This window comes from Rhipicephalus microplus, chromosome 4 (genome assembly GCF_043290135.1).
Source record: "Rhipicephalus microplus isolate Deutch F79 chromosome 4, USDA_Rmic, whole genome shotgun sequence".
Classification (NCBI taxonomy): Eukaryota; Metazoa; Arthropoda; class Arachnida; order Ixodida; family Ixodidae; genus Rhipicephalus; species Rhipicephalus microplus.
The window spans coordinates 197,360,211-197,375,572 of record NC_134703.1 but is presented as its reverse complement, the minus strand read 5'-3'; the positions used below and the strand labels follow the sequence as shown (position 1 = coordinate 197,375,572).

General features: G+C 43.4%; 2 protein-coding genes across 2 annotated transcripts; one reads left to right on the top strand and one right to left on the bottom strand.

Moving 5' to 3' along the window:
• Positions 1–524: 524 nt before the first annotated feature.
• LOC119172543 (protein NCBP2AS2 homolog) lies at positions 525–5,881 on the bottom strand. Its single transcript, XM_037423696.2, has 5 exons — positions 5,733–5,881; positions 5,575–5,608; positions 5,418–5,490; positions 1,337–1,455; positions 525–670 (listed from the first exon to the last, which is right to left on the bottom strand). Exons 1-5 carry the CDS (start codon positions 5,753–5,755, stop codon positions 632–634), a joined length of 288 nt encoding a protein of 95 aa, XP_037279593.1. The 5' UTR covers positions 5,756–5,881; the 3' UTR covers positions 525–631.
• LOC119172542 (uncharacterized) lies at positions 5,852–13,764 on the top strand. The gene is made up of 5 exons (XM_075893912.1): positions 5,852–5,930; positions 6,028–6,121; positions 6,421–6,572; positions 6,838–7,313; positions 12,508–13,764. Exons 3-5 carry the CDS (start codon positions 6,426–6,428, stop codon positions 12,923–12,925), a joined length of 1,041 nt encoding a protein of 346 aa, XP_075750027.1. The 5' UTR covers positions 5,852–5,930; positions 6,028–6,121; positions 6,421–6,425; the 3' UTR covers positions 12,926–13,764.
• Positions 13,765–15,362: the final 1,598 nt, after the last annotated feature.

Here is a 15,362-nt window from a genome sequence, read left to right as displayed (position 1 = left end):
CTATAGTCGCCGTTCAACAAAACGCCAGTTGGCGCCGCTTGAGGGCCTTTAGCGCCCAAAGCGTCATCTGCAGTCAAGCCTAAACAAGAAGCGGAAATACTCAACAATTCTTTAGCTATCCCATAGTTGCCAGATGATGGGTACAGTATCTTCTAAATTTGTTGTTTGTGTTCCGACAGCACAAAATACTGATATACCGCTATGAAAGTCAATTTACACTATATCATAAATGCTTTTTATACTTCTGCGATTTTATTAAAGAAACAACACAGTGCTTGATGAGATATTTTTGGCATTTACTGTAAAATTAGTTCTGTTTCACCAAATGAAAACACGCTAGCCAAATACATGATTGCAAACATTGCGTCTATGAATTAACCAGGGCCATCTTGTAAACGTACCTAATATTCGAAGCACTACTTCTGTACGAAAGTCCCCCCCACCCTTTATTTTTTGGCGAGTACAAGAAAACAAAACACATAAATTTGCCAGAAAGTTGTTTTTGCAATGACACACACAAAAAGGAAATGTCAATTTTTTATTTGCTAGTCATACCTTTGGCTCCTATATGTACAGTATAACCTACATCAGTTACGAAAGTCAAGATCAGGCAAATCACTGAAGGTAGTTCCTAGAGCCCTTGTTTCCTCTTCATTTCCTTTATGGCCTCCTGAAAAGTAGACAGAGGGGACGTGACAGCAAAGTGGAAGAGCACCATTTCCCCTGACCTACTTGCTTACACAGGTCAGGGGGAATAAGTATTTCCCCGGTCTGCAATCAACTGTAGATATTACATCATAATGATTGGTCTGAAAATGGGTGAGTGTTTTATGACTGCCTGATCTGATATATCAATCACACGTCATAAACCATGAGGGATCAGTAAATTACAATTTCACCAGTGCTGTCCCCCAGCCAAAAGGCTGTTTGGCTCTGGAACAGCACCAGAGAAATATGAGAATGGCATGTTGGTCCCGAAAAACTAGACATGATGAATGGCAGCAGCTGGAACTGTCTGAGCAGAACATATACCCCCCCAAAAAAAGACCACTGCATTTCAGCTGTTGTTAAATTTTATTTGTGGATGCACCAATCTGCAGTGTCTCCGTTTTCATATGTTCACGCACGTAACGGTGGTAGGGCACATCTTTTTCAGACTGGTCACTACATAGAGGTGTGGCGGTTGGGGCCAGTTGGTATGACACGACGATAGTTATAGCACGAGAACAGAACGACAAAACTTCTCTCTTTGTCGTCGTTCTGTTCTCGCACTATAACTATCGTCATGGTCACTACAGTCAGGCAACACGACTGAATGCTACATGCTTCAGCTCACCTCTAACTTTCTCACTTTATCCGATGAAATATCCTTTGCTTTCTCAGTTGTTCGTCCGATCCTTTCAATGAGTGCTCTCAGGAGGTTAGATGTTGACATCAGCTCAAGGCTTTCCTGCCCTGTGAAATGAAATAAGGCAGGCAGCGATATGCAAATGACATGAATATATACATCGCTAGAGTCCTAAGCCCAAAATTGTTTTGATTCATTATTTGAGGAGTTCCACCACGCTTGCGCTACACAAACTTTATAACCAATGCATTCATATCCCACTTGCCACATTTAAACACCAGTACACTGTATATGTATATCTCATAGAGCTTAATACAATAATACCTAGAGAGGATTCTGGCACTACGATCGTGTACCCTCATGGGAATTATGGGAAGTACATGCTTCGGATTGGATCGCGTTAGCCAGCGAACTGTCTACTGATCTTTTTCTAGTTTCAGTTTCATTCTTCGCCTAGCCTAGAGTGGGTAGTAGGGTGGGTGCAAAGAACTGAAGCTGCGCCTTTGTTGTTCAAAGAGGCTGAAAACTGCTACGCCTTTCAATTTACTGCAACGCTGGAACTGTATAAGTCGTGTTTGACAGTTTAAGCATCTTTCCACTCCCCGCTGTGCATAGATGTAGCGTCCCATGTCAGTGTAGGATATATTACATCGAGTTAACATATGTTGTCAATGCGTCTTGCCAAAATTCGTTGAAATTAACTGCAAAGCGACGGCGACGCGAAGTAGACGCATCGCCACACTCTTCTGACTCGACTTCACAACAAAACGAGAGATGCGTTAGGGGCAGGCCACTTGAATAGACGCACCTGGCATCGCAGCAGATGAAATGTTTAGTGTTTCTCATTTAATACTGTGCTGTTATTTTCATAAATAGATATTGCATGCTTTTGAGGGCGAAACAAGGATTTTTGTTTTGAAATATTGTAAAGAATAATTCATTAAAGCTTGATGCCAAATCCGGAATGCAACGGCAGATCAATGCATACCCTGGTGGTTAAATTCGTCCAGGTTTCACATTTACCGCCTAGTCACAAAAACTTTTTGCATTAAAGTTTGCATGGAAAAAAATGAAGTAAGATTCAATTAGACATAACTTCATATCACTTTCTTTTACACTTAGCAAACAAGCGTCGCGAATCTCAAGAACCTGATCCATTTGAAGCAGATCGGAAGCCTGTACTTCTCGTAATTCCCATGGGGGTACAAGCGCCACTGAAGGAGACTGCGTAGACACTAGCACCCGATTCCCCTCTAGGTAATAATGAATGAAACACTATGGTATATCTGGTAACACTTCCCTGTAATACCACTGCTACGTTAGCAAGGGAAATTAAAAGCTATTAATCATTTAGAAGTACTTCAGTTTTAGAGACATGTAATTATGAATAGTAAAAACTGTGAATGGTATCCTTGCTTACTGGAATGAACAGCTCCATTTTTTCTTCACGGTGAGACTGAATGAAGGAAATTAAATGCATTCTAAAGATCCACAAATGGGAAAGAGGAAGATAAAGGTGTAACACATATTTTGCTTTCAATAAATACTGATCGTTTAACCCAGTATGTATGATCTGTCCGACTCATGGCCAATCCCCCAGAGTGGGTAGGTGCCAATGTTCCAAGGAGCATCACCATCATCCACATATTTGTGACACTTCACTACTCAAAAGTAAGTTGACCATATATTTAAAAATTTATTTCAATACACCTCCACTGATGTGAAAAGATAGAGATTGGTCATTCTAGATTCTTGCGAGTATGGCCTTAGGGATCTGCATTGGTTATTCAAAGATAGCACGTACGACACATTTAAAGCACTTGGCAAAAGTAAGGCCTTCCAAATGTGTCCTGAGCTAACAGGTAAGCTTATGAACATTAAAAGTGCTTCATTGCTTCCCACAATCGAACTGCGTTGTCTCACATATATGGTGTTTGTGAGTCATCATGCAAATGTGGTGTGTGCTTAGCTACATAACGCATTCAGCTGTCAGGGACAACACTCCCACATGCAGTGACCCCATATGTGTGCATGATGCCATTCTTATTTTCACGGCTTCAGCTGTAAAAATCTTTGCTGAGTGTACTGGCATATGCAGCTACCACTGCCTTGTCAGTACTTTATTTCGAAGCATCCACAGTGATCTCAAAACATTGTTATTTTGTATGTTATGCCATTCTTCATTTTACATTTTTGAGATGAGTCAATTAACAAATATGCCATGATGAGTACAGCTAGCTTCTCTCGAAAATGAGCGTGACAAGTGTTACTGCATCAACTAAGTATTTTTGCTCATTATGATCGCGATTATAGGTTAGGTTTCTTTGGTCGTGGATACAGTGGATAGCTAATTATGGATAACCCACTGGGAGGTATGTGCCACAGATTGACACTCTACAATAGAACGACGAGAACACACGTGGATAATCTTAATGCAGAGGCGTTAAAAAAATCTGACATCAGCAGCGTTGTCTTGACGAATGCAAATAATAAATGTCAGGGCGCCAGCAGGAATAGAACCAAAGCACTTTGCATGGCAATCAAGCATTTTACCACAGATCCATGCCAGGACTAAGAACTAATTTTCAAATAGACCCAAATGTTTGTGAAACGTCAATTGTGGTTGCAGTGCTGGCCATTCAATTTTATAAACATTACACATGTTCTCCTATGATACAGCTGTCTCGTCGGGTTATTGTTAATTGTAGTTAGGGGCGATGCGCTTAAGTGCATTTATGTAGCAGTGTCCAGAACTACCATTACCGCGAGCAACAGTGCTTCATATCAGCTTATCGCTTCATGTGTTGCTAATACTCATATTCCTGAAGGCATCATTGCACAAGTGCAAACTGGTTATATAAACATCTACAACTGTTCAATATATGTCTGTGCATGCAACATTTGGACATATATCTAGCGTCAGTTCATAACGCACCGCTCAATAAACAAATTACTACATGGTCCACTTCCTTCCTTAAGTGGGATCAGCCAAATTTTTCATGTTGATAAAACCAGCTTTATGAAGTTTATAGCATAGGCTTCTTTAAAGAACAAAATTACGTTAGCCATACCGAGAACAGGCTTTCTAAATCAGATCAGCAGTTTTATTATATGTGTACTTATTTTTGAAGCAGGATGCGGATCAAGCAATTTATGCAAATGCCAACTTTAGTGCAATATCAGTGAATGCTTGCGAGAAAGCATTCCAAGATGTGTGTTTGGGCGATTGGCACTCACCTTGGCAGTGCCCCAAACCATTCCTATAATGTTGTGCGTGTACTGATAAACTTTCCACAATGCATTCATATCAACTCACCCATCTCGTAAATTTTTGAAGGCACATGCGTAGCAAACTGTTCACCATTGTGAGGGTGATTCTGATTAATGTTGACTCGTTGGATATTGCAACAAAGACAAAGTCGGAAGAAGGGAGTTACAAGCGACAGGCACCAGTAACCTCCTGAAAACAAGGTGGTGCTGCTATTATGTTATTCACCAGTTGTAAAGTGATCCCTTCCTTTTTTTTTTCAACATTTAACATGTGTACTTTCGCTTTTGATAGTCTGCTGAGGAATCTGTGGAACAACTGGCACTGCAATAGTATTTATGAGACGTGTGGACCTTAATAAATCTTAGTTTAAAGTCAGCGCTAGTATTTCTCCAGACCTTTATTTGCGTTTTTTTTTGTCACTCTTTTTTGTTTTGTACTCTGCGAGTCCCAATGCAGCTGTGCCGACTCGTCAATTTTGTCTGTGTTTCTGATATTGCAATCATGCTCTTTTCAAACAAAGGGCATATAATAACACAAGCATCACCGCATCCAAAATACGCTGTGCCGTGCACCTGCACTGCTATAAAGCATAGCTATTGAATAATTGTCCCACTGAGCCATTCAACAATGTCCCTGTTTATGTATGCGACATTGATTCGTTTGCAATAATAGTTTTTTTCTTACGCTGGCAACACAGACTGCCCAAATTGATTGTTATCTAAAGCGATACTCGGAGAAACAGTTGCTCCAGCAAGTCATCACACCAAATAAATCGAGGCTACAGCAGCGGTAGCTTACCGAGCGCTTTCCCACGCAGCATTACGTGAGCTGTGAGCTGTGCGGCACGTCTGAAAGGATACGAATCTGCAAGCTGAAAGGAATACGCAGAAACTAATGTAAGATCGCTATACGTGCATGTCAGCAACAGTCCATTTAATAAACCAGTAGAGCTCACCCTTTGAATTAGCTGCTCGTTGTGAAGCAGGTATCTGCAAAATGAGAACGATTATAAGCCGCGAGCAACGCTCCTCCACTATTGGCAAGGTGTTTTCTTACAGTCGCAAGCGGTTAAAGTTAGCGGCACGCTACAACGCGAACAATTGTCAGTCTTACCGTAAAAGCACGCGTAAAACCATTGCTGACGCGTGGTTAGGCAGGTGAATATTATAATGACATGAGTTTACGTCCGCTTTCTGCTAGCGATGTGCGCGGCCATCTTCACAACGCTCCCAAACCCTTCTGTCGAGGCTAGAGAGAGAGCACGCGCGGCGACAGCGCCGACCACAAACGGCACGAACCCTCCAACCCGAGGTAACTCACCATTGCCGACAATCATCGCTTGTCTGTTCGCGATCAACATTGGCTTAACGTAGCTCGGTTTAAATTGTTACAATCGCTAACTTCGCAGACCCGGCATTTTGAAGAGCAGCTCGTCAGCTGGCACGCTTGTCTGCCTTCGCAGCTATGCTCCACAAGAGTATGTCTTTAGTTTAGACAATCCGGTGAGTACACATCACGACCTCTTCGTACTCATTAATCTTTCACCGCTTCCCTGCTGAACTTTATCGGCGAGTTTGCATGGACACCGCGTTTCTCTGTCGCCTGCTGCACGAGCGAAAAAAAAAAAATTGATTGCCGCGTTGAAGTAACGAGTTTTCTCTGGTAACGTGCTGCCTCAGCACTCCGCCCATAAATGCGCGTGCTCCGCGCTCACCACGTTTGCCCATCAGCTGTGCGGTTCTGCAGTCGCTCCCAAACGGATAGCGGCAAGCAGCCTATATATTTCTACTGTTCTCTGCAGTAAAGATGTCCGAGGCCGGTGCCACGTTGATCGAAGGAATCGGCGACGAGGTGTTGCTGTTTGCATCCGTCTCGTTGACATTTGTTGTCGGTCTCCTTGTGGCCATCTACATCCAGTCGGTTTTTCGGGCACGCAGTGAAGCACAGAATCAGGTAAGTTGTAGTGCTTCATACCAGCGTCACGTTCGTCACACTTCAAAACCGTACACGTGAGGGCAAGACATGATGGGTGTTCTATCGTACATGTACTAATCGTTGATGTTTCACTACGCCACATGAATGTTACTCAGTTTTCTTTTTTTAAACACGCACGGTTGTTGTGTTCGTACACTTAGGTTGAAACCGGATGGCTCCGCATTTAGTCAACATAAAGCCGTACCTTGATTGTCCCACTGGCGCCTATTGTTCTGTCCCGCAGTCTACGCGGCGGGACGTCAACTCAGCGCAGAATGGCAATGCCCGTGTCACGGCCGGCGCGCCGTTTGGGGCTCGTGCATCGCCTAGGCAGACTGCTGAGCTCGCTCCTGGAGACAGTAGCGAAGCGGTGGAGTCTGCGACGAGCGATTCTTCTTCAGCCAGTCGAGACCGCGGTGACGACTCCCGACCGCTGCTGCCGCAGGAGTGCGAGGAACGCGGCACCGAGGAAGGAGAGCTGAGCCCCGACGTCGTTCGTCAGAGGCGGCTCGAGTTCATCGAGAGGAGTGCTCGCGTCGAGAGCATCAGCGGCGTCGAACCGGTGGAGCCGGACTCCGGGGAAGAGTCGGCCCACTCCACCGACGAAGCAGCGCCGGCAGCTCGAGAAGAGGAGGGCTTCGCCATCCGCCTCAAATACTTGAATGACACCGAGCGCTGCGTTAGGGGCATGCCAGACGAGACTGTTGGATCGTTCAAGAGGTGGGTAGCCTGTGTACCCATTTTCTCTTTGCTAGGGGTCACGAAATTAGTCATGAACAGTGTGTCAGGTGGAGGGCCCGTATTGTTTTGTCCTTACCGCTGTGTTGTCTTGAATGGGCCTATCTTTTGTCCATGTCCTTTATATACGCTACTATATGTTATCATGCTTTCATTCCAACAAGCCCAAATCACTACCCTCCTCGAGCACCCCCATTTTGGTGCTATGGTTTCAGAAAAGGGTCTTTAGTAAAGTCTATCTCATTCCGTCTTTTCATCGAGAGTGGGTTGTGGCCCCAATAATTTCCTTGTCGGGATGCTGACTCTGCTCTGCAGCTTGTCTAAAACAGCTACTGTGGTCCATTATCTCACCTGTGAACATTGTTTTTGTATTAACAAAGCCTGATACTTTCCTGTAGTGCTAATCACTTTGTGGCATTCGATACTTAAAGGGACCCACAACTGGCCTGAACAGGTGATTATATTACGGAGGAAAAGAATAGCATGAATTAGAGTGACAGGTGACAGCATACTTTTCGCGATGTGAGTAGGATTTGTATTTTTAAATTGCGTTCAAAGGTAAACAAAACTGGCATGTCTTGCCCCTAGCACCAGAGCCATGAACCACAATTAGGAAGTCCTAATAACTTTGCTGTGATTATTTAAAGCACACCGTAATAAGGGCTTAAATTTCGAATATGTATGTTATTGCTCGTTTTCGTTTGTTCCGATGTGGCTTTCAAGGTAAAAGAATTACAGCATGAAAAGAGGCACTACTTTCGTGGCCTCTGCAGGAAAACGAGTGCAGTTGCGCATGCAGGCGGCCCCGCAGCATTTCCAGAGTAGCTCAATTCTCGTCACGTCGGGCGCTTTGGACGAAGCACGCGAGCTTTTGAATGCATCGCTGCGGTGCGCGAAATGCCGCCGACCTACTGCTCTGTAGAGAATTGCTTCATGCGGGCTGCTAGTAGAGGTGATGGTGGCGGCCCGCCTGATTCATCGCTACCGCTGTCGTCCGTCCAAGCATGTCGCTCTGGCGCTACTTGATAGGGGTCCAAATTTTGCGGTCGCATGCAAGCCAAAATTCGTTCCTCCAACTTGCTTAAGTTGTCAAGAGATGACATATTGAAGCCGTTCAACTACGGCCATGCGTGAACTACTATGCGGGAATTGTTGATCCTTTTTAAAGGCGTGCGTTTCGTTTTTAGAAGACTTGGCTAAATTCGAAATAAGGACCTGTGCAGGACCGAAAGTACTTGCGTAAGAAGCCCCCGGAAAATCCTGTAGCTCTTGTAAGATAATTTAGCACACTAGAAAACAGTGGTGGCAAGAGAGCAGGCTTGACAAACACAACAGTACGTGTTTGTACTTAGGTCTTCACATTTCATCACTGCTGGCCTTACACTGGCGTATAATCGCTATCTCATCCACTGTTTGCAGCATGTCTCCTTGAGACATGCTGCAAACAGTGGATGAAAATTTTGATTATAAATGTTCTGCGGTGTCTTCCGCGTTACCATTCCATGATTACAAGCTCTACGCGATAAGCCTTCTGTTGCACTAAAGAAAACGGGTATCGTAATTATTGGTTGTGGGTCTCTTTAAGCATTCCCTATGCACTACAATTTTTAAAAACTGGCAATAGGGCTGCTAAGCCTGTCAAAGCTGTGTTCTTTACACCATTTAGGAACAATCATCTCTGAATTGTCTCATCTGTGGAGAGGCTCATTTCAAAGCAAAGACAAATGCAAAAAAAGAGAGACATATTAAGGTGACTGCTTGTCTTTCACCTTCTCTTTCCTTTTCGCTGCTCATTTGTCCAGCAAGATTGAGTTGCTAATTTTACTTACAGGCTTACTCAGTCTTTAGTGGGCCATGACACCAATGTTTCTAGGTTACCTGTATGTACGTATTGCACAACAAGGTGGCAAAATTTAAGCACATTTGGTGCAGTAAGACATTTTAAATTGAATCCTTCAATTTTGCAGTCAAGCAACACAGCATTGTGGCAGCCTTAACTTGTGACCAAACGAGACATTCGAAAATTGAATTTTTGAAGTAAATTGAAGTAAATTGAAAAATGTGGAAAAGTTTGGACAACCTCGAAGACATCATGGTCGCTATGCATTATTCCTAGGTGTTCATATGCGTTTGATTTGTTGCTCAAGTTGTGTACCGCACAAGTAAAAGATTTATGGTCACAATGCAAGGGTGATGTGCTTACTGCGTTGTGTACCAGGACACGCAGAGAAACACATCCAGCACAGTTTCAAAGCAGTGAAATCAGTATTGTCATATGCTTTGGCGTGCAATTTTGTGATGTCACGCAGTGGCATGCCAGATTGGTTACACAGCCAATGCATATGACTTAGAAACAGCACCTTTAGATTGTAAGTTCACAAGAAATCTGCAGCACAATTCTTGATGAGTTCACCTTGTAGACTGCCCACTTCGGCCTCCCCTGATTGGCTGGAGCTTGGCGAGCAGCATGCCGTCTATTTCCTGTTCTCCTCCTGCAACGCCATTTTAAAGGGGTATTGACACCTTTTTCGGAGGCGAGTTTACTCTGCCATACAAATCTCCTGGATACAGTGAGCAAGTGTAACGCTCAGCAAATGCTAAGATATATTATTGTAATATTGAAGTCAATTTTCTTGGGGTGCACCTACCAACATCGACACTAACTTGATGTCAGGCTACTGTACTAATCCTGGTGACTTCACACAGAAGTCTGACAAGTTGTGATGACATCAAGCACCAAAACACAATAAAATAGTGCCTTGCGCGTCGCCCTGTTGATCATCTGACTGTGCAGTGGTGCGGTCACTGTCATCCAGCATACCTGGGAAGCGAGCTAGCTGAGTTTGGAATAGTGTATGTGCACAAGAATACAAGATATACAAGGGCACAGGAATCGTTTCATATCGAATTTGTCGTCATGGCATCAATATTTTGCCCTGCAAGGTCTTGCGCCAGTGAAACGGGAAACAATAGGTGCAAGTTCCACCGGTTCTCGTTCGATCCGGCACTGAGACAAACCTTGGTCGACATCGTGCGCCGCGGCTGGACAGAGACTGGATGTCAACCAAGTGGAGTTTACTCTCTTCGCTGCCCTGCACTCCGAACGTGTACACGTGCAAAGTGCAGTTGCTGATTGACTTCTTGTCAACAAAGAACCTGCACCTCAAATTGATGCCATTCTAATGTTGCGCCCCGCTGCCACGACAATTGCCACACATCCAGTGCACAGCAGACGATAGAAAAAGCAACTCACAGACGGAAATACGTCCCGAAAACTTGCCCGTGCACATACTACATACTGCCTGGTGGTGCTGCTGATACCATGTTGTGACATCGGGGTATTGTGGGAACCAAAACGAGCTTTCCAAAAGCATGCTGTAATTCATTTTTAAAGGCACACTCATGCTTGCCGATACATTTCCTATGCTTTTGGGAGCTTGGTTAATCATTTGACATAAAAAACTAAAGGGGAAAAATTTCATGTCAATACCCCTTTAATGTCGCAAAGCTCGTGCAAATCTCTGCATGAACCAAAGGAATGGAATGCATTTCACTGCAATGAATGCTGTCCCCAGAGATCCACCTTTGGACACACGTCTCGCAGGCTGTGCATCAACTCACTCACGTTAGCCCTTAAATTATGTTTCATGCAACCGCCCGCCTAATATACATGGAAGTACACATTCCCTGCATCATTGTCAGACACCTAAACTTGCTTGTACACAAGTTAAGACTCATCAAGTTTTTTTTTTTAGTGTCCCAGTACTGTGTATTTCTTCCACTTTTTCTTTATGTTGAGAATGTGCTGGCGGTACATAAACGTTGTCTAGAGTGCTATGACATTACGGCTCACTGCTCTTTCGAGTAACTGAATGCTCTCCATCAAAGTGGACATGTTCACAAAGTGGGTACATCAAGAATAGCTCTCCTGCTCGCTTTCTCTTCTCTCAACAAATTATGCCATGTATTGAAAAATCACATGTAGCACGCCATTGGCTGATTTAAACGTGGTGCGCTCGCTCGTTACAGAGATCGTTGCAGGACTTTTCCGTGCGTGCGTACACGATCACATTGAAAAAGCTGCGCATTCGAAAAAAAAAGGGAAAAAAAGTGCTCAAGATCACGAGGCCTGCGCGACGTTTTTCTGTGGCCCTGCCATTTCTCCCTGCTTAGCTTCCAGCGCTTTCGTCTGGATGAGAGAATGTAATTGCAGCATGTGACAAACCTTTCTAACTTCACTCCCACTGGACGGATTCTAAAAATTTTTGTGGTGTTGAATTCGTGAGGCATTAAACTCTCCCAGCGAATTTATTCCATGGTTATTTGAAAAAGTGTTTCAGGGCCCCGTAAGATTCTGATTGGGATGTAAGTGCTGTCCTCTAGCTTCACCATCGCTCGGTGAAGCCTGTTTGGGTTAGAAGTAATGCTTCATGATTAGCTTACGGCGATCTACAACACTCTTAGGTGTGCTCAGAATAGTGTTGTAAAAATCTGCTCCAGACTGATGGTCTGCAAATAGACTTTGTAAAAGGAAATGATGCCATGGAAACCTTCAGGAGTAGTCAAAAGCATCGTCTCTGCACTACATGAAAGTTGTGCTGAGCTCCTCAGAAAGTGCAAGTGATGAAGAAGTGTATGGTGTTGCATAATTCGTGATCAAACCAAGGGGTAGAAACTGGTGTTGAGCACTTTCAAAAAGTGAAAATGATGGTAAGCTACTCTGGAAAATGATGGTAAGCTACTCTGGAAGCACATAAGTTTGTGGATTATCATAACTTTAGCGCATGTTCAAGTTCTGTTTGAGAGAACTCCAGAAAAAATTCATAATAGCTTACTAAAGATGTAAAGAACGCTATTGGTTAGCAAGAAAACCAGACCAAACACCAATCAACGTTTCCAACTTCTTCTTTTGCAGTGCTGGCCTGCACGCGTTTGTTACTAATTCACCTTTTTTCAACAAAAGATGATGAATATTAACATCCATAGTGTGCTGTTATTAAGTGATCCTTGCCCAGCTGTTTCTTCCCAGTTTTCTTTCGAGTTCTGTTACAGAGTGAACTTATTGTAGTTGTGGATCGTTATGGGACAGTTCAATTACCCCTGTGGACAAGTAATTTGAGGTTGCTTAACACATCGGTTTTACAGAAATTCACGTTGGTGGTTTTGGTCTTTGCAGGCGCCATTTCGCTGCCGAGTTGGCAGGGCAACGGCTGGTGCGTCTGATCTACAACGGAGGTCAGCTCCGCGATGACAATGCACGTCTTTCGTCCTGTGGCCTTAGCGATGGCTGTGTTGTGCACGTCCATATCTCGACAACACCTGTTGTGCAGAACGAGACTTCATCGGCCAATTCCAATGGCGAGGGCGACCTCAACCTGGGTGCCCTCATGTGGCCACTGTTTGCGGCAACACTGGGCATCCTGTGGGTGCTGCACTTTCAGTACCGCGAGCTTTTCAACACTTCATCAACCGTTGTGCTTGTTGGCATTTCCGGATTGTTCTGTGTAGGTCTGTATGGACAGCACTACCCCCCGTCACCAGCAACTGCTGATCAAGGAGGAGAGACTCAGACCACTCCAGTGTCGGGACGGTAGACCTTGGTGTTATAAGCTATCCTTCTAGAATCTCCATATTAGGGCACTGGTGATTCTGATGTGGGACTGTGATTGAACAGTGCGGTCTACGAGAACTCTTATTGTGGAAAAGCACTTGGTTAATCATGTGAAGAGGATCCTGTATGCATCGTGGACATCTTCAAGTGCTTTTTTAAAACGACCTCACAAAAAGGGAATTGCTGAAGGTCTTCGTGTGCGTGTGTGTGAAGCATCAAAGTTCGGTGCATTTGATAGCGCTGTGAAAAAAGAAAAGTCAAATAGCTACAGCGCTGTTTGTGTGAAGTAGTTTGCATGACGGAGTGAACTGGGCCGGCAGGGCATGCGTTGAAGCTTCAGCTGTGTTACACGCAGAGTGTTATATGCGTGGACTAATATAAATGCAAATAGACCACGGGCATTGATAAGAATGTGCGCTTCTGCTGCCTAATCTTTGGTTTTTCATTGCCTTAAAACACACCTGAAAAGTGTTTTATTTCTTTTGTTCAGAGTTTTGCCAAGCTGGTTGTCTTAAAACACCGGGCTGGCACCGTTGAGCTTGTATATAAATGCATTTAGTATTTACTTAAACGTTGTTGTGCTTTCCTGGAGGCTGTATACGAGTTCTGCAACAGCCCAACAGTTTTATGTCATCACTAGGAAGCAACTCTAAGCTATGCCCATCACACACTGCAAGTCTCACTGTACAGAACTGAAGGTGAAGTTATGTTTGAACACTTGCATATTATTTGTGTGACTAGCTTTATTTTGGTAAAAAGTGTAAGCGGAGAGACTTCTTCCCTTGTTGCGATATCATTAAATGCTCATTTTGTTTCGAACAAGTTGATATAATTGAAGCCAACCATTTACTGCATGACATTACGAACATAAAATTTCAGAACAGTCCATTACATTATAGAATATATACTAATATTTTTAATATTCAACACAATTTTTCAGTTGCGATTTCGAGTGTCACAACGGCTGCCTAATAATGCCTGTTAGGTGACTAGTTCATGTCGTGTAGAAATTATGGCAATATTCTGTAACTAACAATACTACCAAAATGAGTAATTGTAATTAGTTGCATAAGTCGGCGAAAAGTGTTCAACTCACTCATGAATTATATTTTGCCTAGGGACTCACTCCGGTTCCGGCTCGCTGAAGTTTTTCTCACTGGGACTCACTTGAACTCCCGGCTTTATTCAAATGTGAGCGAGTTGGCTGAGTATGTTATATAATTGTCGTTTTTGATCATAGTAATAATGCTGTTCAACTACAATATATCTCATAACTGAACCTTTAAGTGACACCTTTTGACCTCATAACTTCTAATACCAGATGTAAGCGGTTGAGGTTAAGTAAGCACATTTATTTAATGGTATGACTCATAAATGGTCAACGTATCTTTATCAGGAACTTGGAAAAAAGTTTCTGAGAGGGTCGGAGGGAGGTGAGTCTCGCTATCGCCCCTCCACCCCCTTCGTAACACACATTTTCTATCAATACAAATTAGACTGTTGTATAAACTCTCGTGCGTTCAAAACTTCAAGTGAGTGTTTCTGCATGAGTATACAGTCGACTCTCAATAATTCAAGCTTGAAAGGACCTCTGAATTTTGTTTGAATTATCAAAAAGTTTGAATTTTCCTAAGTTCTCAGGTGGATCACTCTGGATGAGGTGATGCCACACATTATGATTAGGCATTGATTTTATCACATTTAAAAACTATTAAGCCTTTTAAAACGCTTACTGCATGCAATGAACAACAAGCAGAGGTGTAAGGTCCCCAAGTTTATTGGCCATTTACTGCTAATCCGACCTTTTAAAAAAATTGTGAATTGCCAAGTGCTTCTTCGCTATAGAGAAAGAGAGAAAACACTTTATTCACGGGATCCTGCGTGGGGTAGGTGTGGCCTTGCAGGGCGCGGTCTACCCTTCTAATGTTCTAGTTTATGCAGTCCTAGAAACACTGGGCCAAGAACTCGAGGGTTGAACCTGACCCGACAGAGGATACTTGGGCTCCCGAGCCCCGCGCTTGCAGGTCACGAGTTGATATGTGCGTTCAGCATGAAGCTCTCCATACCATTTGAGAAGCATCACGGTTTCCCATGCGAGTGCTTTGTTTCGCACATTTGTTTACTAGCAAAGCCTTTTTTTTTGAAGGCCCGAGGTGCTTATTCTTCTTTTATTATTATTTTTAGACTGTTAGGATTATATAAGCATGTAAATTTTTAAATAGTAGCGGAAAAGCAGCAGATATTTTCTGGTATGGAACTGCAAAAAGTATGAATTAACTGAATAATAGAGTTTGAATTAAGAAGATTTTAAATACATTCAAAAAATTGGGGGCCAACCAAAAAGTTGAATTTTATTTGAAATAAATGAAAGTATGAATTATCAGAGTTTGAATTATCGCAAATCTACTGTAAACGTGAGC

Coding starts and splice junctions, on each gene's coding strand:
- LOC119172543 (XM_037423696.2), bottom strand. CDS start 5,755: ATGGTTTTACGCGTGCTTTTACG. Junction 5,609..5,732: donor GTTTTACGCGTGCTTTTACG/GTAAGACTGACA, acceptor CTCATTTTGCAG/ATACCTGCTTCACAACGAGC. Junction 5,491..5,574: donor ACGAGCAGCTAATTCAAAGG/GTGAGCTCTACT, acceptor TATTCCTTTCAG/CTTGCAGATTCGTATCCTTT.
- LOC119172542 (XM_075893912.1), top strand. CDS start 6,426: ATGTCCGAGGCCGGTGCCACGTTGATCGAAGGAATCGGCGACGAGGTG. Junction 6,573..6,837: donor GCAGTGAAGCACAGAATCAG/GTAAGTTGTAGT, acceptor TCTGTCCCGCAG/TCTACGCGGCGGGACGTCAA. Junction 7,314..12,507: donor ACTGTTGGATCGTTCAAGAG/GTGGGTAGCCTG, acceptor TGGTCTTTGCAG/GCGCCATTTCGCTGCCGAGT.